Source organism: Oculina patagonica, chromosome 6 (genome assembly GCF_052425735.1).
Source record: "Oculina patagonica isolate OP01 chromosome 6, crgOcupat, whole genome shotgun sequence".
Taxonomy (NCBI): Eukaryota; Metazoa; Cnidaria; class Anthozoa; order Scleractinia; family Oculinidae; genus Oculina; species Oculina patagonica.
In genome coordinates, this window is record NC_135763.1 from 12596231 (window position 1) to 12623799 (window position 27569).

General features: G+C 38.7%; 1 protein-coding gene across 2 annotated transcripts in view; it reads right to left on the reverse strand.

Annotated features, from left to right (window-relative positions):
• The window catches only part of LOC144658876 (structural maintenance of chromosomes protein 6-like), a 32555-nt gene that overhangs the window by 4166 nt on the left and 820 nt on the right, over positions 1-27569 (reverse strand). For both annotated transcript variants that reach the window (XM_078519362.1, XM_078519361.1), the window contains exons 2-29: positions 25201-25315; positions 24411-24516; positions 23599-23735; positions 22236-22297; positions 21507-21587; positions 21090-21191; positions 19781-19918; positions 17896-17976; positions 17400-17546; positions 17074-17165; positions 16215-16379; positions 15478-15656; positions 14778-14950; positions 13789-13815; positions 12656-12736; positions 12221-12304; positions 11117-11226; positions 10301-10394; positions 10012-10077; positions 8998-9057; positions 8620-8670; positions 7924-8043; positions 7420-7557; positions 6333-6448; positions 4724-4823; positions 3970-4128; positions 1411-1590; positions 641-744 (exon numbers count right to left, since the gene is read on the reverse strand). In XM_078519362.1, coding sequence (XP_078375488.1) covers positions 641-744; positions 1411-1590; positions 3970-4128; positions 4724-4823; positions 6333-6448; positions 7420-7557; positions 7924-8043; positions 8620-8670; positions 8998-9057; positions 10012-10077; positions 10301-10394; positions 11117-11226; positions 12221-12304; positions 12656-12736; positions 13789-13815; positions 14778-14950; positions 15478-15656; positions 16215-16379; positions 17074-17165; positions 17400-17546; positions 17896-17976; positions 19781-19918; positions 21090-21191; positions 21507-21587; positions 22236-22297; positions 23599-23735; positions 24411-24516; positions 25201-25315 — 3068 coding nt within the window. The remainder of the gene's footprint in view (positions 1-640; positions 745-1410; positions 1591-3969; positions 4129-4723; positions 4824-6332; positions 6449-7419; positions 7558-7923; positions 8044-8619; positions 8671-8997; positions 9058-10011; positions 10078-10300; positions 10395-11116; positions 11227-12220; positions 12305-12655; positions 12737-13788; positions 13816-14777; positions 14951-15477; positions 15657-16214; positions 16380-17073; positions 17166-17399; positions 17547-17895; positions 17977-19780; positions 19919-21089; positions 21192-21506; positions 21588-22235; positions 22298-23598; positions 23736-24410; positions 24517-25200; positions 25316-27569) is intronic.

Genomic DNA, 27569 nt, shown 5'->3' on the forward strand with positions numbered 1-27569 from the left:
TTGATGTATTGACCTCGCTATCGCTCGATCAATACATCAAGGCCGAGGTCTGAGATTCCCCTGTAATGACCTCACTCTCGGTTAATAAGTAGTATATCTTTAAAGGGACTGTGTCACCCAGTTTCACTTCAAACACTCAAGAGCCTGGAAACTACGAATAGTGGTCCAATTTTGTTAAAAATCACCATGCAAGTGTATATGAAGCGATAAACAAGTCATCTTATTGTGATGCCTTCAGGAACTTTAGATCTTAACTTGAAAAAATCAGGCTGATTTTTTCAAGTTTTGTCCTTGTGCACTGGAAAAACACATAGAATTTATTATGGCTCTCTTCTTACTTTAACAACAATTTACATTATATCTCCACTTGATGTACTAGGTTCATTTCATGTACGAGAAGACCTATTCGCCAATTTTAGTACTTTTTAACGAAAAGCATTAAAATCCCCGTGACAGTGTCCCCCTTAAAATATAACACCCCAGGTACTTTTTACAACACCTGTATACCTAAGCATGGTAAAGGAGTCACGCCTTTGAGAAGTTGCGTGACTATCTTGGAGTGTCTGAATGACACTTCACGCAATCTCTTCTCGCTTTGAATAAGTGCTGACAAACACTTGCATAACATAAAAACAGTTACCTCAAGTCCTGGGGAGTCAAGAATATAAATTGACGTTTTTTCTCTGATGGCAGGTCTGCTATTTCAAGCACCATTTTCATAATGATTTTTCTGTTCCACAAGTCCTAAAAAACAAAGGAAGGAAAAATTAACGGGCAAAACTCTTTGTCTAATTCAAGCTTTTTTCATCATCACTTGCAAATCAATATTTCCACCTAAATCAAATTACGAGATAGTACAATTGTAGACAAAAAACTTCTTTTGTCGCTCCATTCATTCGGGATGATGACTGTTTTTTTGGGAAAAAAAACTTTAAAAAACTTTTAAACAGCCGCAGCTAATCGCCCCCGTCCGGTTCGATGGACTGCACGGGGAGTTTCTGCCCTAAAGGAGAACCTTTTTGGATCAAAGATGGAAGGGTACGGATTCTACGAGTTAAAGCCTAGAAAATGAGGGAGCTAATGCTTTCCTTTAAGTGTTTAAAAAAGGCCATTCAAAATATCTTGTACTGAGTTTATTCCAAGGGTGAAGAAGAGGGATGCAGTGTTTCTGCTGTAGTTATATTAAAGGGGTTCCATTTTCAATGGTTTGTATATTAGGGGTAACTTTTCTCTCAATAAATTGTATTTGCATCAAGGTTTTGGACCTCAGGGCGGAGACACTTCGTATAATTAACCGATGGCTAGCCCCCACCCCCCCCCCCCCTAGGGCGCCAGCACTGATGGGCCATTGGCTCATCTGAACTCTAGGTTTGAAAAGACTTTCACATTAAAATGGAGGCTGTCACTAACCATAAAAACATCAAATTCATCAAGGCATCTAAAGGGAGACTCCATTGTGCCCCACAGCGCTGTCAGAAAAGAGATGGTAGAAAGTGTTCTTTCACCGCCTGACAAGGACTTCATGACGGATGTACTTTGGTCGACTTTCTTCTCAGAATACTCCTGTTTGGGATGTTTGTGGACATCGACCTGGGAGGATAATAACGATCAGTTCTTGTAGTTCGTGTAGGCAACGTGTACACGCTGTTACACGGTAACACTGTGGCTTTTGGTTTAAGGACGACTTCTTAAACGCTGTTTAAACTTTGCTTAATACTCCGACCATAATGTTCTTCAATGCCGCGACTTTAACGCTTTTGCGTTTATATTCTAAACAGGCAAGTTAACTAACACATAAAGGTAATGAAACACATAGCTAAAGACAATCACACAATCGTGGAGGATTAAAGGGACTATGTCACGGATTTTACCAGATTTTTGAACAGCCAAACTTTATAATTGTGTCGCATGAAACCTAGCAGTAATAGTCCATTTTTATTAAAAAATTGCTATATTAGAGCGTCGTGCGTCTTCAAAAAATCGATATTTATAGCCGTAGTTTGATTTCTATCCACAAATTAAGGTTATATCTTATTTAGATGTTCAAAGATGCTGTTTTTTATGGGTTAGGTTGCCTTTCACTAATTTCGAATCCCTTTACAGTGAAACGAACTCAACCGGGGCCACCCAACGTTTTTTAGCCAATCACAAGACGAGTTTAAAACAAAAGAATTGGAGTTCCTTGGTCAGGGGACCAATCACAGTGAGGGGCAATTTTGACTCTTTGCTTGACTGAATACGATGCGAAGGCACGCTAAAGTGTTGTTTTTACGGCAAAAATATAATTTTGTTCATTTCGTTTAAGGTTAAGGCGAAAGTCTGCCAGTAATTTGGAACACTGGACGGAATCAACGTAAATACGTTTACCGAATTACGGCCGCGAATATTTTTGAAGAATGAAAGGATTCAGCGTATCACCGAATTACGGCGAGCAATTTTGAAGACTTCGAAAGACTGAACGAAGTGATGAACGTAGCGAAATAAATTTACCGGCCGATTCACGGCCAGCTCAATATTTTCCGAAAGACGGCTTGGCATGTCGAAGACGAAAGCTTGGATAATTTATCGAATATTACGGCCGGGAGTTTTGAAGACTGAACGGACGCAACGTAAATATAAAATTTACCGAAGCATGATCGGCTATAAAACTTACCAAAAAAAAATTTGACACACATTTTCCAAAACACGGCCGGGAATGTCGAAGACGAAATCTTATGTCAGTTTTCCTCAAATTTGCGGCCGACATTTTTGAACACGAAACGGGCTCAACGTAAAAATAAATTTACCAAATTACAGCCGCTAACAAGTATGCGTGAACCTGTCACGTTTCTGCACGTTTTGTTGAGTTTTATCCGGCGATGAATATTTATGGTTTGAAATGTTCGCCGTTGTAATTTGTTCATTAGGTACAATGTTCTTTTTATCACTATATCACTGTATATATATGACTGATGTAATACACTGAGTTTATCTCTTTGTGGACCGGTGTTGATTCGCTTCGGCAAATATATATACTGGTAAATAAATTTGTGTCGAGTCCGTTTTGTCTTCATTCCAGGCGCAGGCCGTGCTATTTTCGTTGAGTCCGTTCAGTCTTCAAAATTCCCGGCCGTCATTCGGTAAACTTATTTATGTTGATTCCGTCCAGTGTTCTAAATTACCGGCAGACTTTCGCCTTAACCGTATAAAAACGAAATGAACAAAATTATATTTTTGTCGTAAAACAACACTTCAGCGTGCCTTCGCATCGTATTCAGTCAAGCGAAGAGTTAAAATTGCCCTTCACTGTGATTGGTTGCCTGACCAAGGAACTCCAATTCTTTTGTTTAAAACTTGTCTTGTGATTGGCTAAAAAACGTTGGGTGGCCCCGGTTGAGTTCGTTTCACTGTAATACAGGTGCTCAAAAAGGGGGCTAGGAGGCAGAGGTCAAGATGGGCTCTTTTTACTCGTTCGGCTGGGGATTGGGATCCCGCCAAAATAAGCTTAGAAGCCGGGGACCTTATGTTTTTACCAAAATTGGGTGATCGCCGGCCCATCGCGGCCGCCTTCTCCCCAAGATCCACTACTGGAATGCAAAGGGAATGTGTACCAAAGGGTGGATCACAACATGGAATATTTCGCCAGTTAGTGCGAGGAAAGCACAGTGGTTAGCTAATGATTTGCGCGCCGGACTCTGGAATGAGCGTTCCGGGTTCAAGGCTTGGCTGGGGCCACTGCATGGTGTTCTTGGTTGTGTTCTTACTTTACTTTGATATCGCCTCTCTCCATCCAGGTGTATTATCTGCGAAATTCAATGCTGGGGGATAGCCCTGCGATGGACTAGCATCCCGTCCAGGGGGACTAGATATATCCCTAATTGCTTTATGCTAGGGAAACCGGAAGAAGCCTCGGCTTGTCGGGTCCTTTTGGCCCAAACGTAGACTTTACTTCAGCTATCGTCAGTTCAACCAAGTGAGTAGTGTACTTACGATGAGGTTAAGAGTCTCTTTGGTGTGGTCAAATGATATGTAACCACTGAAACCCCTCCGGCTCAAGTGGGCTGTAAAAAATTGCGAGGTATTGGATGCCAATATCTTTCTCTTCTTTTTGAAGTACTTTTGTCTTATTTCCATGACATTGTCGACTTTCTGCAACGAAGGAAAGAATGTTAGTTAACAATTAGACTACGAGCCCGAGTTTTCTGTAAGCCATTCTCTTTCCCAGTGTCCATGATCCTTCTGGTCTGCGCCAGGGCTCGAAACCTCTGGCCGGTCCCGATTTGTGACCATGCGCGGTTCTTTCAAGATTTCCAGCCAATCAGATTTGTCCGATTCGACAATGAGTCCGTGAATCGCGGACTTCCGGTTTTGGAGCCGGACAGAGGTCTCAATCTTTGGCGCAGACCAGAAGGATCGTGGGTTTTGGGAACGAGAACGTCTTTGTTTAAGTAGAAACTAAAATACTGCAGGCCAAAACTTACAGCTGAATCTCAAACCTTTTTCGATTTTCCTTGGGGGTTCGAGTTATCGGGATTTAAGTGTACAATTCGATGCACTTAATATTTGCCAAAAATCAAGAACAGTTGTCTTTCGGCGGATAAAAAACTTATGGAAAACCAGTCAGATTCAAACACGGATAAGTTTCTACTAATAAACATTATCACAAGTGGGTGATAAATTAGAAAAGAACGACGAGTATTATGCAAAATAAAACCAGTTGGCTTTGTTCTTTGCTTTTTATTACCTTGTTATATTTCGCTATGTTACGCCTGTTCTGTAAGATCTTTGCAAACTTCTCCTGCGTTTCTTGGAAGTCTTTACAAACTTCTTCAACATTTCCACGACTGCGGAGAAAACAAATATCATTCAGAAACACAATTTTGAAGGTGATCATATGGCGACATACTCTCAGTATAGCACTACCACTAGTAAATAGTTATCATTTCATAACAATTTTTGTATAGAATTGTAGTTTTAAGAAGGGGCGGGGGGTTGGAGGTTGGGAGTGGTGCAAATTTGAGAATGTGTGGTTACAGAAAATGTCCATACCCCCCCCCCACAGAAAGGGATTGGAAATTCCTGGGGGTGGGAGGGTTCAGGTTCTTAGTTAAGCTAACTTAGTTAACGGCTAATATATACGGGCAGCTCAGCTAATCAGATTGTCGCATTTGCATTGGTATACTAGTTGAATTTTACTTATTGCCCCCGCAGGGCTTTCGCCCAGAGGCGAAAGCCCGAGGAGGCATTCATTGTAGCTTGCGCGTATATATAGAGAATGTACTTACAGTCAATATATACGGTATGTATACCAGAAAAAATCTTGATTTGCTCAAACAAGGCCGCGAGGAATGTCTGGGTAATGATGACGTTTTGCCGCAAAGGATCTCCGGGTAATGATGACGTAAAAGCAGAAAATGCCCGAAGGAGGTATGGGTATTATGACGTCACGATAACAAGGGGTAGCTATCTTGGGTTAGAACGGTATTAAAAAGACTGACGCGTGTTTTGGCATCTGTCACTCGTTGATTACTCCGATTTTTGGCTTTCACGTGTTCACAGATTTGTTCGAGCGGTTTCTCTGCTTTGGTTGTGTTAAGTGATGTTTGAAGCAGTTGTTAGTAATACGTCGAAAGATTTCGAGCAATTGGTTTCGTGTTCTTGGCTACGTGTGTTCCAAGAGCTGGTTCGAGCGTTAAGGTTTGCTCTCGGGGGTAATTCGTTTCGCTAACAAACTGTCAGATTATTTGATCCAAAAAGTGGTTTGAATAAGGATCAAAAATTGTTTTCTCAAATCTTTGAATGTGCCATATTTTGTTACTTGTGGAAATTTTAGGCTTTTTGAACTGGAAATTATTGTAAGTTAATTGTGAATGTTATAAGCTCGGGAATAATCTTGCGTGTTGTCACCACGAATAATGTGTTATGTGTTATTTCCGCTAGGTGTTATTTCCGCGCTAGGTAATATATTCGACTTGAACTTGTGAATATTTTTAGGACGCAATGGTGTCACACAACAAGAAATTCCGCAGCAAACAGACCAAACAATGTCTTGACGTACATGGCACAGTAAAAACGAAGCCTAATTTTAAAGGCGACAAAAAGACTCCACTAATTCTAGATTATTGCTGTAAAACAAATTGTAAAAAGGCGGGGGCAACTTTATAGTGAGAACTATTACTAGTACTAATTAGTAAGCACTATGACACACTTACTAGCATTTTTTGTTTCACGGGCTGAGTAGAATCTCTAATATTATTCAATAAACTAGTTGTACCTATCGGTAAGTGCCAACGAGCGAAATACTCACAAAGTAAGAGAAAATAGCATCAAGGTTCTTAGTTGAGCTGACTTACTTCTTTTCTTCCTCCTGAACATGTTTCTGTTTTTTCAGAATTTCTGTCTCGAGGTCTTTGACACTCCTTGTTGTTTCCATTCTTTCAAAATGACTGCTTGCTACTTCGGCCTTTTGCTGTGAAAGTTCATGTATTACACAGTAATGCGTAAGTCTTCACCGTTAGGCAACAAGTATTGATTATTGATGCTCTTTATAAAACATAAACTGCAACATAGACTGAAATTCAAGATTAAATGTCAGACTACTTTTCAATAAAACATTTTAACATCACTACATTGTTTCCAAGACTGGCCGACTAAAAATGCAACCACTGAAGTCACATTAAAATTGTTTGCCAGTGGCTTTGGCTCTATCCATTCCAAGCGCGACCACTCCCCCTCCCCTCCCCGGTTATTTGTCAGGCATTTGCATTTTTTGTCTTCAGACAATACAAATTCTCCACTGTGGGGTCGGCTTGTGTATACAAAAGTGGTGCTTTGCCAATGGGGCATTAAAAATGTATTTCTCCTAAATAATATGAATATATTTCTCTCAAATAATATTTAAGCTTTTATTCCAACCAAATAACTAAATGAAGTGGTATCTTTTCAAGACTAAGAACGTAGTGGTATTGATAGAATAAGTAAGAAAAAAGTCAATATAAGATTCAACCAGTAAAAGCTTTTAAGTTAATTTACTGCACTTTTTTCAAACCTATCTTTTTCAGCCAAAAGGTGACAAATACGAAAATCATTGATTGTGACGATGGGATCGGGTCTGTGGTCCACCATCTATTTTCGATCTTCTCACATGATTTTACACCACTGTCTTTGTCATCACTTATAATAAATGGACTAACGGTAAGCATGCTGGACTCCAGATCAAACGGTTCGGGTTCAAGCCCTGGCTTTTCTCTCACAGTGCCTCTCTCCATCCAGGTGTAAAAATAAGTACCAGCGAAATAATGCTGGGGGCTAACCCTGTTCGATGGACTAGCATCCCATCCAGGGTGGGGGGGGGGGAGTAGAAATACACCTAGTTTCTTAACGCTACAGAAACCGGGATAAGCTTCGGGGGTATGGGCCACTTGGCTTGAACTTACTTACCTCTGCTAGCTTGACGAGGCGATCCTGTTCCTTTTCGTTCTCCTCAATTTTCTGCTCTAATTTCCGGCGTTCTCTTTTATAGTGTTGCAATTTGGCCTTCTCTTCGCCACTCCTTAATGTCAGCGACTCCAGCTCTTCCTTCACAAAATTAACAGGAAGTCACGACAGAAGAAACTTCTAATTTTGCAGCTTATGCTACAAGGGCTGTGGTTAATATTCACAGAAAAAGGATTTGTCTCACTAAAACAGTGTTCTCTACTTCAAAGAAAAACAAAATAATATTATTTAAATTCTAAAATCATAACTGGGTGAGGCAGCCACTATGAAAGTAAAGGCTAAAGAAAAAAGCACGAAAACATCGCAAGATTTTAACCACCTAACCCAATCTTGTACACAGAGTCTGTTTCCAGAGTTTTATCAATCTCATGCAGTAAGGAGCAATGCCTCAAGGGACCCTCCCGCCTGAACCCGGCCGCCCCCCGATAAATTAACTTGGATTCTTACTTTGAGAGGTTCTGCTTTTTCAAGCACTTCACAAATCCTTCTCTTGTGGCCTTCACTCTTTCTTTTTTGATCTTCCATGCTTGTGGTCTCTTTGAGCAATTCTTGTTGTGCACTTTGGCTCTGAAAGGAATGAATCGATCGATTTGTAGAAAAGTACATGACAAATAATAAGAATACAACCGGGCCCAGTTGTTCAAACTGGTGGATAACGCTATCCACCGGATAAATCACTATCCAAAAACCTACTTTGCTATCCACCACGCCCCAGTTGTTCAAAGGGTGGATAATGCTACCCACCGGATAAATCACTATCCGGTGGATATCGAAGTAGGTTTTGTATGACAGTTATCCACTGGATAGCGATTTATCCGGAGAATAGCGATATCCACCCTTTGAACAACTGGGGTCAGGACGTTAGTTCGGCTAATAATCATGGCAATGGACATGAATAAAAATACATTCAGAAAAAGTGAGAAGTAAAAAATTTACTTGGCTTGTTTTCTTTTGAGATTCTGAAACTGGGGTTGCAGTGTTGCATTTTTTGGTTAAAAGTACCTTAAAATCGTTAGGTAGAATTCTAAAAGTTATTTTTCTGAAGTTTGAGGATGAATTCATTTATGCAACAGCAAATACTTGGTGAGGATGCGCTTCTTCTAAAAATATCCATATTTTTATATCAGGTCTTCGTTCTTGTACCTTCTCACTGAGATCCTCAAGCCGTTGGGTACACTGTTCTAAGTCAGATTCCTGAAAGTTGACAAAAATACAATGATTCAACTTGTCATGTAATAATGCCAGTTATCCATCTGTAGGTCATAAGAATCCCAAAGGGAGCCAAGCATAAACCTGGATTCTGTATTCCTGGAAGAAAAGATCTATGTATGCCACCTATTCCTTTAACCGTCAGAACGCTAAATTTTGTGTTAGTTTTATACACCACATTATTACAACGTAGCAATACCAATACAGTCAAAATGCACTTAAATGGGTTATTAATTTCAGAGAAAAGAAGAAGCTTTGAGCAACCTAAAAGAGAGACAGGAAAGTGACTAAATAGAGATTTACAGTACTAACCAGCTCTGTGACATCAGGTGAAACCACTTCTTCTAAGCTTTCCATGAGCTCAGTTATTTCCTGCAAGTAATAACATATATCTTATAACGATTCTATAGACATAATTGTGGCAATGAGATATTGTTTAAACTTTACCTTAGCTTTACATCTTTCTATAAATATTTCAGAAGCAGATGCCAATATTAAAAGACCAAGGAGAATAATTTAAGACGGGGCGAGAAAGGGCAAGAGGTTTTCTTGTTATCTACATCCTCTACCTACTAATTCACAAATCTCTGCATAGACAGGTTCAATAGCAAGCGTTTCAATGCACGTGCATTTAATTTCAATACTTAACGAGATATTATAAACAGTAGTTAAACAATGAAAATCAAATATCAATAGATGCAGTCGCCAAATGAAAGTACAGTAGCTTCAGTGTTTCAGCTGTTTGAAATGACCAAAGAAGGGCAAAATAAACAAATACACCCAAAGACGTATCAACAGAATCCCTTCAATCCAATAATTGTCAGATACCATATATACACCTCCAGTGGAGTGAACTGTTTGGACAATGGTCAGGCCTCGTGCCACTTTGTACAGTAATAATGCATTGAGCCAAAGTGCCTGCTTACAGAAAAATCCTCAGGCTAATGGTTTCTAGGCTTGATTATCGCCATTCTCTTGAGTCTGGTCTAATTCACGTGTCCAGCCATCCTTTAGGGAGGAGCACGAGCTCATTTCCCAAACAGGGCTAGCAATCGAGCAAAAAATTGCAGTTAAACAAGCTACGTCAGGAACAAATCAACTTGAAATAATTGGCCATTTTTTTCAAACATTTTCGCCCATAATCCACCGTACTCTATGTCAGTAGAAACAATTACTTGTTTATTTTCTGGTTTCTATTCTTTGCTGGTGTTTTTCTACCATAGGAAACTACTATTTTGAAGTTTCTGTTAATTTGGGACTAATTAGAAAATTGACTTAAAATACCATGACAAAGCTCCTTTAAATAAGTTGCATTTTTACACTTACCAACTGAAGGTTGTTAATGGAGGCCTGTATTCGCTTTTTCTCCTTGGATACCTCTTGTTGCTCATTCTAGCAATCACAATAAAAATTATCAACTTAACGTGCGGCACATAATTAAAGAACCCATGTAAAGGTTCGATTTTCAAAGAGAAGCCTTTAAGTAATAGACTTAAGCTTGCAATTAAGTGACACGTACAAACACTTGTAGGTAGACAAATACTCTACACCAAAACCTTAATTTTGGAACAGGAAACCAACAGTTGATAACACTGTATAACGATATGATACTTACAAGTTTTTGCTTTACTGCATTTTCGATGACTTTTTTCTGTGCAGCAACTTGATTACACTGAGTTTTCTTTTCATTGATTTGTTTACTCAGGGCACTGAAATTTTACATTCAAAAGTTTAGGTTAGTGTTCCTAACTTATTTTTCTAAGCCTTTCTTTAACCAAACTATGATATGGGTATGTGAGGCCCACCAAACTGGGCTGACAAGGTTTTTTCCAAAAAGTCTTGACTTCGTTTCACAGACTTTCCAATAGAGTCTGTTTTGACCAAGCAAAACTATTCAGTTAACACAGGTATGGTAGAGCTTACATGACACAATGAAAGGGGGGGGGGGTGATTTTTTTGCTGGCCGAGGAATGAATGAATCAGAAAAAGTTTTTTCTTGAACATGGGGGTGAGTCACCTTCCCTGGCTATCCACTCTACAACTGTTTTTTTCAAGTCCTCTTTAGTTCTTTTTCACTTCTTTTATAGTCTCAGTTTCTTTCAGTCCATTTTATCACTGTTATGTAATAGTTATGGCTTTGGCTGTTATCCAAAGCCAGGGTGTATGGTTCAGCTTGGAATGGCTTTATACATGGTTTGGATGGGCATGCTCGAAAGGGGTAAGGCATTTACTTATCAACTTGGATAGAACCAACCAGTTAAAGTACTGTGAAAATAATATCAACAATTAATTAAAACTCTCTTGTTTGGCAATATAATAGTATGGCGCACATCATTTCAACTCGTCAAATGTAGCAAAGGACATTTAAAGCATACAAATTAAACTACATTAAAAATACTGTAAATGCAGCGCCAGTACACCAAATACCAACCCAATATTATCTGCAGTGTTAGTGGACAAATAGTTTTTCCAATCTTGCACTGGGGCAATTGATTTTGCACAGGGTCCGCCAATAATTTGATCACCACTTAAAGAAAAGGCCTACAAGAACACAAAAGACATCTTTATTTTTATCTTTGTTTTGTCCCTCTTGGAAACCTAATGTAATGCAATCAAGGCTATTGTTGTCGATTATTGGAACATTTTGCTGTTCTTAGAGTAGTTGAATCATATAATGCTTACCAAAAAGCAAGTAGCAGACACAATCAACTTAAATAATGCAACACCAGTGAAGTAAATGATATTAAATAAATTACTTTTTTTAGAGGCAGCCACATCAGCTCTTGCTGGCTTTCATGCAGGTCCTCTTTCCAGGTCGAATAGAATTTTGGAAATGTTGGTTTTTCAGAAGGGAGGAAAACCTTTGAGCAAGGCAAGAACCAACAACAAACTCGACTCACATATAGCAGAGGTCTGGAATTGAACCCAGCCACATTGGTGGAAGGAGAACGCCCTCACCAATGGGAGATCTCTGCTCTCCCTCAAGTAACATTTAACTTACATTTTACCTGCAAACAATACAGACTAGGAGGCCTTTATGAGAGCCTAAAACCATAACATTTTGTGGCAAAAAATAGCCACATTAATATCATTTCACAGTGACACACGGTAGAAAACTTAACACACACCCCGATTTTGTGTTGACTTTAGGAAACTAAACGTGCAATAAACCCTACACAGTATTATTTCCACAATGGTTTTTCTTACCAATAGTTTAATTCTGGGAGCTCTTACACAAGAAAATATTTATAAAAGCAATCTGCTCTGCGTAATTTCATAACATTGACACACAGTAGTACCTAAGAAAACTGATCACATACCTCAGTTTTGTGTTGACTTAAGAAAACTAAATATGCAATCAACCCAACACAGTGTAATTTCCCATAATGCTTTTTCTAACCAAAAGTTTAATTCTAGGAACTCAAACAAGAAAACATTTATAGAAGCAATCTGCTCTGCATAATGTCATGGTCAATTATTAGAAAACTTTGCTTTCATATGTCACTGCACCAAAGTAGTACATGGTACAGCTTACCTGTTTGGCTGGTGCATTCCTTGCCCAAATAACATCTGTAGCATATGACCTGTTTTCAATTAGAAGTGTCCTTTCTATGTGGAGCTAGAGAAAAAAAAAAAAAAAAAAAAAAAAAATTTGGGGAGGGTTGGGCCCCCGGAACCCGACGAAGAAACCCCAAAAAAGAATTGAACTTAAAAGGTGATCCTTTTCAAACAAGAAATGATTACATTTAAAGTACCTACGCTGCTATGTGGCATTAAAAGTACGCAAAAATAGTTGAAAAATTATATAATCACACGAAAAGATGCAATAGATCACTAGAACATCATGTCAGATGAGACACTCCCACTTAAAACTACAAGAAAAAACAAAACAGTACCAGAAAAGGAAAGAACTACTTATGTTATTAATTACAACATTTTTTTATTTAATACTTTTTGACTGGATATTTACCTGGTCTATAAGACAGTTTGCTATAACAGGATCCTTAATTTCCAACATGTCCAAAATTGTTGGAAACTCGCATCTGGGTTTCTTTAGAAAAACGCATAAAAAACATCATTTGATGAATGAGAGGTAGATGTAAACTGACAAAAACCTGTTTATTTCCACTTATAAGTATAATTGCATGATCTAATAAAAACATGAGAGAGCTGTATAAGCTTTCATTAAAATGATAAAGAAATGAATTTAAGTATGAAAGACGCGAGGTTTCTTTGAAACTTCTTGAAAAAAATAAGGGTGAGGCTAATTGGGGTGGGGCTAAGTCAACATCTGTACTTTAAGTATTTCGAACTTAAAACCAGCTATTGGAGAGATGGTTACCAAATTTTATAAATTTTTCTCAGCATCGTCAGAAAGCACTTTATTGTTTTTGGCGCTGCTCTTTCTATAGCAACCATGTTTTTAAGAGCATATTTAGCCACATTGAGGTTAACTTTAATTTGCAGAGATTGTCTTTCATTTCTTATTTAACAACATTTAAGTTACCATTACAACACAAGTGAATAGACCCTTCCACGGTTTCTGACACCATCTTGGTTGGGGGGCAAACACGGCAAAATTTACAGTAAACGTATGGGAAAAATCGGGAATTTGACGCTCGATAATTCAAGGACCGTTGACATTCTGAAACTTTTGTGAATTGCAAACTAAAGATATTAGCTAAAAGCGATAATTGATTAAATTAAAAGGGGATCGGTTTACTTAGAAGCGAGAAACCGTACTTTTAGTTTTTCATACAAATGCTTCTTAATTTTCCCTTAAACGGCGGCTCCATTTTAAAGACAAATATATGAAAAATGAAAATCTTAATTTGCGGCTTTCTAAGTGAGAGTAAAATTCTCAAATTTGATCGGTTAACTCTTTCAGCTAGTATTTCAAGTTTGTAATTCATAGAAATTGCAGAATGTCGACCTTTGTTGAATTATCGAGCGTCAAACTCCTGATTTTTCCCATACATTCACTGTACATTTTGCTGCGTTTGTCCCTCAACCAAGATGGCGTCAGAAACCGTGGAAGGGTCTATTTCATTAGAAAACCAAACCAAAGCTGGTGTGTAAAAAGTTTACTTAATATTTACTTACATGTGATGACACATCATAAACAGTTTCCTGTAGATCACAAAGAAACAAGAACATCATGATAAATTTAACTGTTATTTCTTTCAAACATCTGAGAAAGAGAGCCACTACATATATAAGGGAAGCACACGCATAAAGAGCACTTAACTGTTCCCTCAACTGAAATGTCCCAACCTTAGTATCACTTAAATGATGGCCATCTAATTAGTTATAACTGCACAGCGCTGTTGAGCTAGAGTACTCCTAGGTTAGCCATGATTTGAATGGTTATAAAATTATAGTGCTTTTGACTCTGGAACCAGATCAGAGACCTGTATGGGTTCACATTAAATGCTCATTGTTGTCCTCATCTAGCTTGTGTTCTTACAAATTTAAAGACAATTAACTTACTATAAATGGGTACCTGAAGGAGTTGGTGGGGAATGGGTCATTTGCAGCTAATGGTCACATGGTACAAAATCTGCCATGCTGGAGGGCAAGCTCCATTTTTTCTGGGGCATTCAAAAGAGTCCGGATAATCTGCGAGCCAGGGAGCCATGCAAGCCATTTCGGTTAGCCTAAATAGCTCATTGGCTAGCCTAAATAGCACTCTGGTTAGCCTACAGTTACTTTAGGTAGCTTGCGGTTAGCCTTTTATTGGGATTTGGGATTTCTGGCTCGCATGCCTCACTGGCTCACATATTATCCTATTTCCATTCAAAACAACAGAAAGTCAAGCATTACTGGTTGAAGACACCCTGTTTAGGATGTCCCTGCACGTTGCTTTACCTCCATGTGATCGTTAGCTGCAAAAGGGCCCATTTATCTAGTAACCAAATTCTGACATACTATCACCTTATTTTGGTTAAAATTTTACTACACTGTGTGTCACATGGGATTACTGTCATTATAATATTCCGTTGAAAACTGATTGTATAGCTTATATAATTACCAGCCTAACATTCTCTGCATAAACATTTACACAAAACGATAATAGTATTCATAATGTTTACCTCAAAGGAGCATACCACCACAGCAGGAGAAAAGTTTGTGCAAGTCTGTTTTATAATAGATTTGAGAACGTTCAGGTCTTTAAAGTTTACAACGCAGAATCCATAGCCAAATTTTTTGAAGCATGATTCTATTGCATGTGACCACTTTTGATCCTTCAGTTGGACATGCAAACCTATATGTCAAATGGAACAAGGATAAGATTAGTAACACAGAAACTAAAGAGGGAATTACAAACAGGGTACACCGAAGCACAGTGTTTGCTCTTTGGATTCTTTGTATGCAAGCAATTAGTTTTGTATTGTCTATATGGGTAAATTGCACAGGTAAGAAAGTTTGTACTCAGAAAAAAGCAGCTAAATCTGAAAATTAACAGTAGTAGTTATTAAGTTGCAACTTTCTCCCTAATATAGTCGCACATCTACTGGTGTCATCTCTATATAGTGGTCACATCTTCACAATAAATTGCCAGAACTTTCTGTCCCAGCCCTAAACTAAGTGTGCTAAATCACAACAACTCCTTAAACTTAAAAAATATTCCAAAGACAATGTTTGGATATGCCATCTTAAATAGCATTGTTTTTTTCAGTTTCTATGTTTTCTCTTTTGTTTTAGTTTAAATGAAAATGTCTCTCATGTTTGGTATATTACTTCCCATCGAAATCTCCATGCAATTTATTATTGTTTGGCTAAAAATCTTACCAAAAGGACCTCTGGGTGGCTTGGTAAACCTTCCATCCTGTACAGCTTTGTTAATTTTATCTAGCAACACGGGCATCCAGTTACCAAGCATTGCAATTCGATTATTAGTTCTAAACTTGGCTTGGTGCACTTGTTTTTCCATTTTGGAGATGTCGCTTTTTAGTTCTCCTTCACTGGAACTGTTTAATCAAACAAGAAAGAAAGCATTACATGCCTTACATACACATGAAACGCTGACAATTTGTAATTTTAGTTGTAGTTAACCGTATTGCATTAAAACATGCTTGCTTACCCTACAAAGCTAGGAATCTACTTGCTCGATTTCCACTCCGTATGTGACATTAGGTGGCTGACTTAAGCTCTGCCTCCCTGGATGATAACCCTGTAATATTTTCCATGCCAATTTCGGCATTATTTTAACTTCAGACACAACTTCAGCCATTTGTTTGCCTTCTTCTTCGTCAAATGCCGAAAATAGCCATGGTATATTGTAATTGCTTAATGTTGATTGGTTTACAGGCCATGGTATATGAGCTCACATAACATGGACCACAAATATGGTAGGTGCACGTGTCAGGAAGAACAGCCAGGAAGCTCAAATATTGCAGTTCTTTAAAAATACTTGTTTTAATTCTTTAAAAGCACTTGTTGGATATGAGATAGTTACAGGCAACTTGGAGCTATAAGCGCCTAATTGGCTATCTACCATCTCATATTTAATGTGCGCCCGTTGTTACCATAGTCTGCTGACATGTTCTCTCTCCTTCTCTACTTCATCGCGTAGTTTAACAGATTTGTTCATAAGCTCCTGAAGACTGCTTTCACATTCCCCCAATTTCTTTCTTTTCTCTTGAGCTAACTGTTCTTTTTGGAGTTGCTCTTCTTCAAAATTTCTCATCTCGCTGTAAAAAACAACAACAAATTAACGTAAGGCTATAGAGAGACAAATGTATTCTTCAAAACAATAGAAAAGGACACTGCAAAATTTTGGGCATTAGCCACTCAATGTCCCTTCCAGGTGGGCCTTTTTTTGGGGGGGGGGGGGTGAAAGGAGGTGGGGGCATATTTTTAGATGGAAAATTGCATTTTTAAAAGCTGTAGGTTTCTTTTTGGAGGAGATACTGGGATTGGACATTTAAGATGCATACAAAAATACCACAAAGTAAAACTCTCTTAACATAACAATATGAAACCCAAAGTGCTAGTCACTTTAAGCATTCTCTATTGGTTGAAAGTTGCCAGTGGCGCAGGTTTTTCAAACAGTCACACTAGAATGAAAGTCACTCTATAACTATCAACTACAAATTTGACATATTATTTATTTATTTACAGATTTAGTACAACAAACATCGCATGGGTAATTGTACTAGGTAGCGAAACAATCCCCTACAAGGTTAATCGACCCAAACACAAAAGAAGTTATTTGCGGCAGTCATGGTTGTATAATAACAAGGAATATAGTACAGCAGAATCCCAAAACAACTATTCACCCAGCCTTTCTTCTCTGTGGAAGCATTATTGAACTATGAGTTAGTGAACCATTCAATCTGCCCCCATAAGTTATGTGTGATCTTTCCTAAACACATTATTACTCACACAGAGGTTTTTATCTCTTCTATCTTTTCTTGAAGGACATTTTTGTCATCTGTGGCTTCTTGTATGTCACGTTGTAGTCTCCTCACAGTGAGCTAAAACAGCCCAAAATACTTTGTTAACATTTTTTTCCCTGCTTACTTAAAGTCCTGGACAGGGGCTGTATAAAATGGCATACAAATCAGCTAACTAAAGAAAATACGGATGACAAATTAAAGTCAAATGTGGAAAATGTCCCAAGATATGGAAAGGCAAATCAGAACACAGTCAGATGATTTATAAAGACCTGAATAAATTTAAGATATGAATTGAATTCCTTTGCAATATACCTGTTTGTCTTTGACTGTCTTTTTCAGTTCTTGAAGTTCTGCCACAATTTCCTGCTGCTCATTCTTCAAGGAATCCGCCTCGGCTATGAACTGGTTCATCTCACTCTCCACTGCTCTCACTTGCTGTTCAATGTCTGACAGTTTGTCCTTTACAATCAAAACAATGGGTTATTCCTAGATGACAGTCTTCAAAACTACCAATTCCTGTATAGTGCAATTCCATGGGTGATGGTCAACCCAAAAAGAACTGTTGTTGGTGACTAGTGTTTCAATAATTTAAGCAGAAGCCATCTTCAGAGTCTAGTAAGAAGAACTGTCCAGTGGATAATAAACACTTTAAAGTAGACATCAAATCTAAAGTAGACATCCACTCAAATTTTTGAAATGTCAGTCAACAGAAACAGAAATTCAGGACTTCCCTAAACCAAATGATCACATTATACAAACTTTTGGGGCTCCAGGATTCAAACCATTTAGAATAGGACCAGTATATTACCTCACATTCCTGAATCTCCTTGTCAAACTTTGGGAGACCAGACTTGAGCTTATTTACAGTTGTAGCTTGCTTGGCAACCTCCTTTAAAATGGCATTACATTGCGTGTTAAAATTAGAAAAAAAAAGCACCAGCACAAAGCAGTAACTTGGATACATAAAATGAATATGCCAGTTTCAGGGGATGCCATCCACTGGGCAAATTGACGAGCTGTGAACATGACTTTGTCGGCTGTTTTTAATATCTGAACTGACTTCGGTTTACCAAAGAGGATAGGGTCTTACTGGTAACCATACTTTGCCCTGGTGCAAAACCCTGATGCCCACCTGCTCCAAACCTAAATAAATCCTCTGCAGTTAAATGAAACTCTTAATTTCATTTTGAATCCATTTGTAACCAATTATCTGAGCCATATAAAGGTTTAGCTACTTACAGATGCCATAGTAATGACAGCAAGGAGGTCTAACAACCATTTTGAGGCTATCAAAACCCATCTGCAGTGCACCTACTATTGCTAGGGCTATTCACACATCAATAACCAAAACCACCTTATTGAAGAGAGACAGCAAATTCCACCTTCAGTTGATTTGAACCAATTAACTTTTAGTCAACAATAACAAGACTATAATCAACAAGGCACAGTCAATTGGCCACACTATGGATTACAGTACAAAACTTGCAATTTTTATTTCTTTTAACCCTTTAACCGGCAATCGTACATATGTGTACGATAAACACCAGCAGTGATTGAAAAATCTCTAGCTTTTACATATCTGGGCACATGATAGTAATGGCTGCTTTTTATGGCAAAGTGATAATTTTCATAGCTTTAAAAGCCAACTAACTGACTACAACTCTTGACTTCTGTTGCATATGGTTGTTTGTTCAGCAGCAAATCTGAAAATGCCCGTTTTCTACGTAACAGGACAACAACAAAAAACACACATCTTTGCCTCCATTTTTTTAATGAAGAAATAATTCTGACTTCAAAAATATACATTTGCAGCAAACTTCAACCCTATTCCCTTCCGTTCACCAAGGAAATTTCCCATCAATCATTCAGCAGACTCAGCAATTACTATTCGATTAGAGCTATGCTTGCAAACCTGTAATTTCCTCGTTGCTGACCGAAAGGGATGCTTGGGAAAAACAGTCATGGCGGCGGCATGAAAGGCTTCCTACCTTTATTCCATATATTTTTTATAAGTGTCGAGCCACCCAATCCTGCCGGCAAAATGTTGCACCGATTGCATTCTTTGGAAGTCAGAACTCGTCCAAAATGCCTTGGCAGGTCTTGGAATCCACCCACAGAACGGCCAGAGAGACAACTTTACCCATGAACCGCCATCTTTCGATTCGAATATTTCTGGCGTTCCAATCAAGACAAAATCATCTCTCACCTCTGGTTTCTTTCAGATGCTGGCCTCTACCCACCATTCTAGCTTAATGATGCCAGCCTGGGGGCTTCTGCAGTGAAAAATGACTCGAAAAATCACTTATAAACACAAAACGAGCCAAATCCAAGCCTAACAGCTCGCCTACGAAAGAAGCAACTGCCGACTACTGACGTCACAATAAAAATCTGAGCCCTCGGTGTTTCGAAACAGCACACATATATAACTTCTTATATGCAATCACGAAGTTCTACAGAATGTATAAGCCCAGAAAAAACCTTTAGAAAGTCACAGAAATCTGCCGGTTAAAGGGTTAAGCCACAACTCAATATTAATGTGATCCAATTCACATGTGTCCTATCTAAGCCATTTTAAAACATTAACAAGTAGTCTGCATAAGAAGAAAATTGCTGTTTGCTATTTGCAAATATCTCTTTTCCTACCTCAGGAAAAACCAAATTTCTGGTTTGTTTTAATGGTGCATGTAGTTTACCTTTTCATTCTCAATTACTTCTGCCCAAACACGCTCTCTTTTGAGTTCCTCAATCTGCTCTTTGATGTCTCGGATTTGTTTGATGGCAATATACCTTGCTTCTAATCTACGCACCTGCTCTCGTATTTCTGGAATAACCTATCAAAACCAAAAGAAGATCACTGACCTGGCAAGATAATTCTACCGTTATGTAACACTGACTACCACATGTTTTCTAACATCCTATGAATGTGATATGTGAAGGAGATCGGAAAAAGACAAGGCCAACAGCTGACACCTACTTTCAGTGATACGTGCATAGCAGCTATCTTTTGACATCCAAATTTCAACATCCTTTACAACAAGAGTTAGACGGATCGAAACTCACCAATCACAGCCCACAAGCATGACCTACTAAACTTGTGGACTCATTTGCATGAAACGAACACTGCCATGCACCAGTTTTGGTTGGCTCATATAAACAGCATGTCAAAAGATGGATGTGGAAAGAAAGCCGCTATACACGTAACACTGAAAGTGGGCGTAGTGTCTTTCTGACTCTCTACCCAAGGACATGCTCATCTGAGCTAAAGCAAAGTTTTTAACCATGTATTAACATAAATGATCTAATAAATGCATGGGACGTCTATTAAATTTTGGGGTTCCCACGGGGGGCGTTAAATAGATATGAGGCGTTTATTAGAGAGAGGTGTTTATTCACTTTAACTGTAACAAAGTCTCGAAAAGTCAACAAAATAAATACAAGACGCATAGTTTGCTCGCAAAGTAAGATGGAAAACAGGGTTTGTGAGGTGGAGATTAATCTATTCTGCATTAATGCAAAGCCTGGAGATGTCGTTCTTAGTTCGGTACCAATGTTTTCATCGTCATCAGGGTCAACCATGTTGGTATCGTTGGCCTCTTCGATGTTAGCCTGCTCCAGGCTCTCTTTGATGTCCGAGTCAAGTAAGAAACTTAATAAATAGACAAGTGTGATTTTACTCTTTGGAGCGTTACCTTGGTTTTTGAGGCAATTCTTGGAGGGGGCATCTATTACACACAGGTCGTTTATAAGAGAGGGCCATTTAATACAAGCTTTACACTTTAGGGGGAGCGTTTATTATTTACTAGATACAAGATGTTTTTTTGAGAGTGGGCGATTATTAGATCATTTACAGTATGCACAGCTAGTACAATCAGTAAGCAGTTATTTAGTTTATGACCCTGGTTCATGTTCTGGTTTGGAATTGAACACAACTTTCCACACTGAAGGCAGACACCCAACCAACAGAACTAATCCAGCACATAAAAAAACTGCAACACACTGCACCTGCTCTTTTCTTTGCAAAGTGGCCAAAGCAATTTCCTTTTGTTCCATCACAAAACAGTAATCACTGCTTATTTGTTCAAGGCTAGTTGCCTTCATAAAGAACTAAAAATAAAAGAAAGAAATGTCAGCAAGGTTTGTTTCAAATCTTGGATCAGACTGGAAAAATGTGATCAATGTTCAATCACACAAGCACAGGCTCTACACGCCTACAGTATGTAGAACACGGAAGTGAGGCAATGCACATTGCACCATTGAACAGTTTTATCTGGATTATCAAGTATTCCTTGAATTATTTTTCTCGTTGAAAGATTAAGGAATCCTATGAAAAGGGGCATCATGTTGTGTGCTGTTTGATATAAGCAACATAACAATTTACAAAATGAAGTAAAATAGACAAATATGTAGGGAAGGACATACCTGATAAAGATCTGTTTCGTCATTGCTTTGAAGCAAATGCCTACTTGTGTCTTGGTTTAACAAAGAAACTGGGTTGTCAACCTGGAGAAAGAAATTAATAAAAGTAAAACTCCTGACTTACAACTTACATGCGTCACTCCCAAAAATATGTCATTTTGCAGTGGCTTGTAGTAATAAGCTAAGGCTAAGAGCTTTAGTCCGTTCCCAAGGACATGATCACATCTGAGCAGTTTGCAATTTGCAAATGATAGGACCAAAACAACAAAGTGGGGCGTTAAAATTTAAAGAAACATCCACATGACTTGTGTACAAGCATTTAAAGATGATTTCCAGTCCGTACTGCGCAATCTCCGCCTGCAATGTTTGTGAGTCTCACAAACAGAAGAATGTTTACTAGCAAAAATAAAAATTACAGGACAAAACTTACCTTTTTCTTCATTATTAACGCCAGATATCCTTGCAAAACAATAATAACAAGTAAAAGAAGCTCGGCGGTATTTCAAACGGACGTTTTAGCTCATCGTGAATTCTTGAACGAAACGATCCGTAATGGTGAACTAAAAAACTTCATGTACGCTATCAACGAAGTGTAACGTTTCAACGAATTCAAAACAAAAATGAAAACAAACCCTGAGTCTGCGCAGTATGGACTGGAAATCATCTTTAATTTATTATACTGTGATTTAAACACAAACTTTATAACTGAATTGTGATGAAGTGACAACTCACCTGAATGTTAAAATGATCCACAATGTCATCTACTTCTGCTCTTCGAGTTGAAACAACTTTTCCTGAAACAGATCATTAAATAATAAAATATGTGACTGTACAATTTTTTTTAATATCCGACTTCCATAAAGCCCATTTACAGGATTGGGAAAAAAGTTCATAACAGATAAATAATTAAATAAATAAATTACCATTATTTAGACACAATTAGGTTTAAAGCTAGAAGCTTGTAAGACCATGTATTCCTTATTGAATTGAAATTTGGAAGTGCTGGTTTTTGTGGAGGGAGGAGAACCCAGAGAAAAACATTTGGAGCAAACCCGGGGCACATTGGTGGGGGGTGAGCACTACTACGCCATTCCTGCCCCCATCCCCCACTGCTTCATCATCTGGTGGAAAACAAGATTCAAGATCAGATAATCATTCTCTCAACTGCTTCTCACACATCTTGCAGCACACGACATGGGGCTGAAAAGAAAATACATCAGTACCAATGTATGTAGAAACTGAAGTAAAGGTGGCTTCCAGCTTTACATCTTCACAGTTCTCTGGGCTTCACTTTTTTCACGTTCCCACTATTCTCCTCGTTCTTTGCCTTAAAGGATCTTAGCCAGGCACACCTTTGGTTATGTTGACAAACGGGACTTTCGGTATTATATTTTTGGCGGAGCATGTCTAAATAAAAGAGGTCACTGTGAAACTGCTACAGGTGATGAAACAGACTTCCAGTAACACAACTTGCGGCAGTGCAATAAGATTTTGTGTCGCACCATCTGCCAATAAGAAAATGGTATCATAGTATCTATTCCTTTTCTGGGTGATCCCATGCTGGTAAAGAATTTCACCCCACAGGGAAAAAGCAATAGGAAGACACCCTATTCTAAGCATTGCAGTATGTTTGGGGTGTACCGATGTATGTCATATGTATGTCATGATGATCCATTGCAACTTGCTCAGCACTCACCTGTCTTGTCCCACACAAGACAGAGCCAAATACACTCACAAAAACAACACACAGAATAAAAGGGAAGCCACAAGCCATGCAGCCCACACTGCCGGAGCTTATCCCGGTTTCTGCAGCATTAAGCGGCTAGGAATATTTCTACTCCCCCCTGAATGAAATGCTAGTCCATTGCAGGGTTCCCCCCAGCATTATGTCGCCGGTACCCATTTATACACCTGGGTGGAGAGGGGCACTATGAGAGTTAAGTGTCTTGCAAAAGAACACAACATAGGTGACCCCAGCCAGGACACGAACTCGGACTGCTCGATCCGGAGTCTGGTGCACTAACCATTAGGCCACTGCGCGCGCCTCCCACACACAGAATAAAACAGATTACAAAAGACTGTCAATTAAATTTACCTTCACTGGACTTGATCCTGTATGATGACCCACCATCTGCGGAGATCCTCCTTTCAATCGTCAAGGAATCCCCATAGTCTTTGTGTCTAAATGCATCAGAGCCTCTGTTACGAAGCTGAACTGAAACATGTCCAGAGCTGAAAGAACAGGGCAGCTTCAAAATGTTTATCATCACCAACATTCAGTTTCTGAGTAAACATCTCCCCACTTGCAGAGAATGAGTGATAACAATGAATACACTGGATAAATAGGTTATAGGGTATTACAAAATGTTCAAGGAATTGCACGGGATATGATTGGCCAGGTCAACTTCATTATAGCTCCATAAAGCACACAGTTTAGGTAAAGCATATGCTTTGTCAAGTTATAATGCATGCAGCTCATATCACAAGATTGAGTGCATGTAATTTCTGAACATTTTATAAAAGAAATAACAAATTTTCTCCTCATACAGACTTCATACATTGTTGAGTTATATAGGCACTTGGGAATTTTTAAGAACACTCAAGAAGTGTGAGAAGCACTTCTCTTGTGTTCTGAAAAATGTCTGCATGCTTATATAACTGTGGTGAATTGAATATTGCATTCTCCGCGCCATTTTCACCATCATCCCCACGAATTTTAAAGCAAAAGAGAGATTGCTCGCTGACTAGACCCCTTAAATACCTGCTGAGACAACGCTGTGGTAGAAGGGATCATTCCATTTGCTGTGGTGAATTGAATGCACACAAACATTCCATAAACCATGGGAGATGCACATGTTATTGAGTGACTCTGTCTATAATCTGAAGAAGTAGTGCACTTAACATTACCTGCAACCTTTCTTTACGAAGTTCTTGATACTCAACCCTCTGCTGGTTTGAGCAGCTCTTCCACCAAGTGCCACAACAAGACCTGTCATGATTGCACTTTTTCCACCTGATTACCATAAATGTGATAAGATTAACACATCACTTGAAAAAATATCAACTTTTATTCTTCCTTACTGCAATTCTTATCTTTCGTCAATTAAGAAATGTTTCACTAAGGACCACAACAGTGAAATTTCTGGCTTTCAAACAAGCGCAAAATTGATAAAGGGCAATGGTTATGGAGCCAGCAAAGTTGTTAATTTTACGTTTTTGACTGTTTGGTCATTTGCCTTTCATAAATGGACATCAAACACAAAAGATTCAGCTTAGAAATGGCTACTGGCTAACTTCATCAGCTGAAAGAGAGCTTATCAAAAGACTGCGGGTAATTTTGAAGGTACACTTGCCAGGCCATGCTGGCTGAGCTGCTTAGCCTTTTTAGCTACATCAGGGCTCGAGAATAACGGTAGCCAACTAGCCAAAGGCTACTAAAAGTTAGGTTTTGGCTACCAGGTTTAGCATTCCTACTAGCCATTTGGCTAGTGAAAAAACTCGGAAAAGTCAACTGTTCTTGATAGAAATCAAGATACCTGACTAGTGAAAAATTACTTTTGGCTAGAATAATCTGACATGTCACTAGCCAGTAAACCAGTGAGTTAAAAAGTTAGTCTCAAGCCCTGTACATGCACATCCCTGGGTTCTGATGCGCGTTTAAGCAGGTAACAAACACCTCCTTTCAACCAAGACTTACTTCCATTCCTTCCAGTGATGAAGTTCACACGCGGTCCAAAGGGAACACTCAGATAATGATGGCATAGAAAATTGACTAATGTAACATTCTCAATGATTCCTGGCAGTTCAGGTTCCTAGTAAAAAGAAAAACACATCTGTTCAATATAGTTTTTTCTGACATAAAACTATGAAGAGGGAACCACTACTGGTATCTCAGCTGCACTAGGATTAAATACTACAATCTTGGACAAAACTAGTTGACACATACGCATTTCACGCATTTTCACAAATGACTCGACTTGAAAGCGGGTTAAAATATCTTATCCCCCTCCCCCTCTACTCAATGTTGTTTCTTGTGGTTTGCGGCTCGACAGGCTTTGTTTTAAAAACACTAAAAGCATTACCAACATGAAGGGGGGGGGGTTGCAAAACTGAACTCCATTGGCTAAATAAATGGAAATTTGGTAAGTATTTCAACAGTTTTGTCCAAGATTGTAGTAATAACCAAAGGTGAGAAAGTGCGGGTGAGGACGATACGTGGCGTTTTTATGTAAAAGGTTTATATTGTCTAATGGTATAGTAAGTGAGGGATGCACAGTACTTATAAGGGTGTGAAATATTTTCTAGGACAGGCCCTACACCTGCACCTTTCTTCCCCTCCCAAACCCCCCATATATTCACTGTTTACATTAATTTTCTCCAGAATTTGGTGCTGCTCAAGGTTGAAAATAGTATGTATTTTTACCAGCCAAACGTTTAAAATTGCTGTTTCTGCTATCTCTTCTTTCAACCTCTTAAAATTATATTCAAATTACTGCACTGACTTCCGATACAATAATACTTAACGCTCTAGACACATGCACATGTTGCAGACCTATGTGATTGTGTTTAGTAAGCTCCAATACGCTTGAAAGTAGTGAGGGTGCGAGTTCAAGGCTCAGGCGGGCAAGCAAACTATCTTTATTTTTTCATTCCCTCAAATGTGTGGTTTCTTTTTCTTTCCCCCCCCAAAAGGCTAATGTGTGCTTCCCATTTATTATTATACTCAAATTATATTGAATAATGCACTGAATGCAATGCACTAGCCTTGAGCTGTGTTATATTATCTGGTAAGAACGACACTATATGCTTTCTAGGTAATGTTTTGAAACAATTCAAATACAAAGTCCGATATCTGCTATATTTGTCGATTTTTCACGTTAAAAGAACATGGTAGGTGTTCTTCTTTGGTTCCACTGTCGGCTGGCATTGAATCTCAAATGAAGTTCGTCGAAACAGGTTTTCATTGCTTGCTGTTCCTCTTTTGACATCATACTGAGAATGAAATTTGGTGCAACAAGCTCATGGTTATGTTAACCTGAGATCATGCCCTCCCTCCCTACTTACCACTTCGGGGAAGGAGGGCATGATACATTTACTTGTCGAATCGTATGTAAAAAAACCGGATTCTGGTTTTTCTTCTGATTGGTCGAGAAACAATACTAAATGAAGCTGTGTGGACTGATTGGCTGTAGTATTTCAACGAGACTTCCGGTCAAAAGTTGGTGCTAATGGCTTAGACGAGGCGTGTTAATTTCGAGGACAATTTTTCTTCTACGTTAGCTGAAGACCTGACAAATTTCAAGTGTAATTCTCTGAATGCAGAACAGATAAAGTGTTGGACAATGCGTAATTTGTTTTCGTGACGGTGTTTTGGCAGTTCATTGAATGAGTTTCGGAAAAACCAATTCACCAAACAGTATTCCAGAGGTGTTGGAATGTTTACAGTGTTTATTTAAAAGCTACACGATGCTATCCGCGCCGTGAAACAGCTCATCTGTAAATTCCTTTTTGTGAGTTGTAAGGGACGGCGTCTATCGCTGATAAATATATATTCGCGAGCGTCATTTCTCCCTGCTACTAAAAGCATTTTTATTTTAGTACGTCGAAGTTTTAGACAGGCTGTACATGTATAATTATTCTGCAGACGTTTTTCACGCCTCAAAGAAATCCGAGTCCCGAATTTGCCACCATCTACAAAGAGTGGTTTGACAGTTCTACGACACCTTAGTTAATTTAAATTTGGGGGCGGTTGGCGGCCGGTTAAATAAATGTATCAGGCGTTCTTTTTCCCTCTCTCATCTTTGCAAGGGAAAAAACGCCTGATCGCAGGTTAGGTTATGTAAGCGAAGCTGTCATTAGCTTATAGAAAAGAATGCAGTTCTGATGCAGCCATGGGTAAGAAGCATTGATAGATGACCCAAATAATGAGTGCAAAGGATACTTTTTAAGCGATCGCATTCGCAGTATTTATTATTTTTATCAATTCTTATATTATCATTATTATTATTACTATTTTTTTTGGGGGGGGGGGGGATGGGGGGGGGGGGGTGGCTATCCCCATCCACA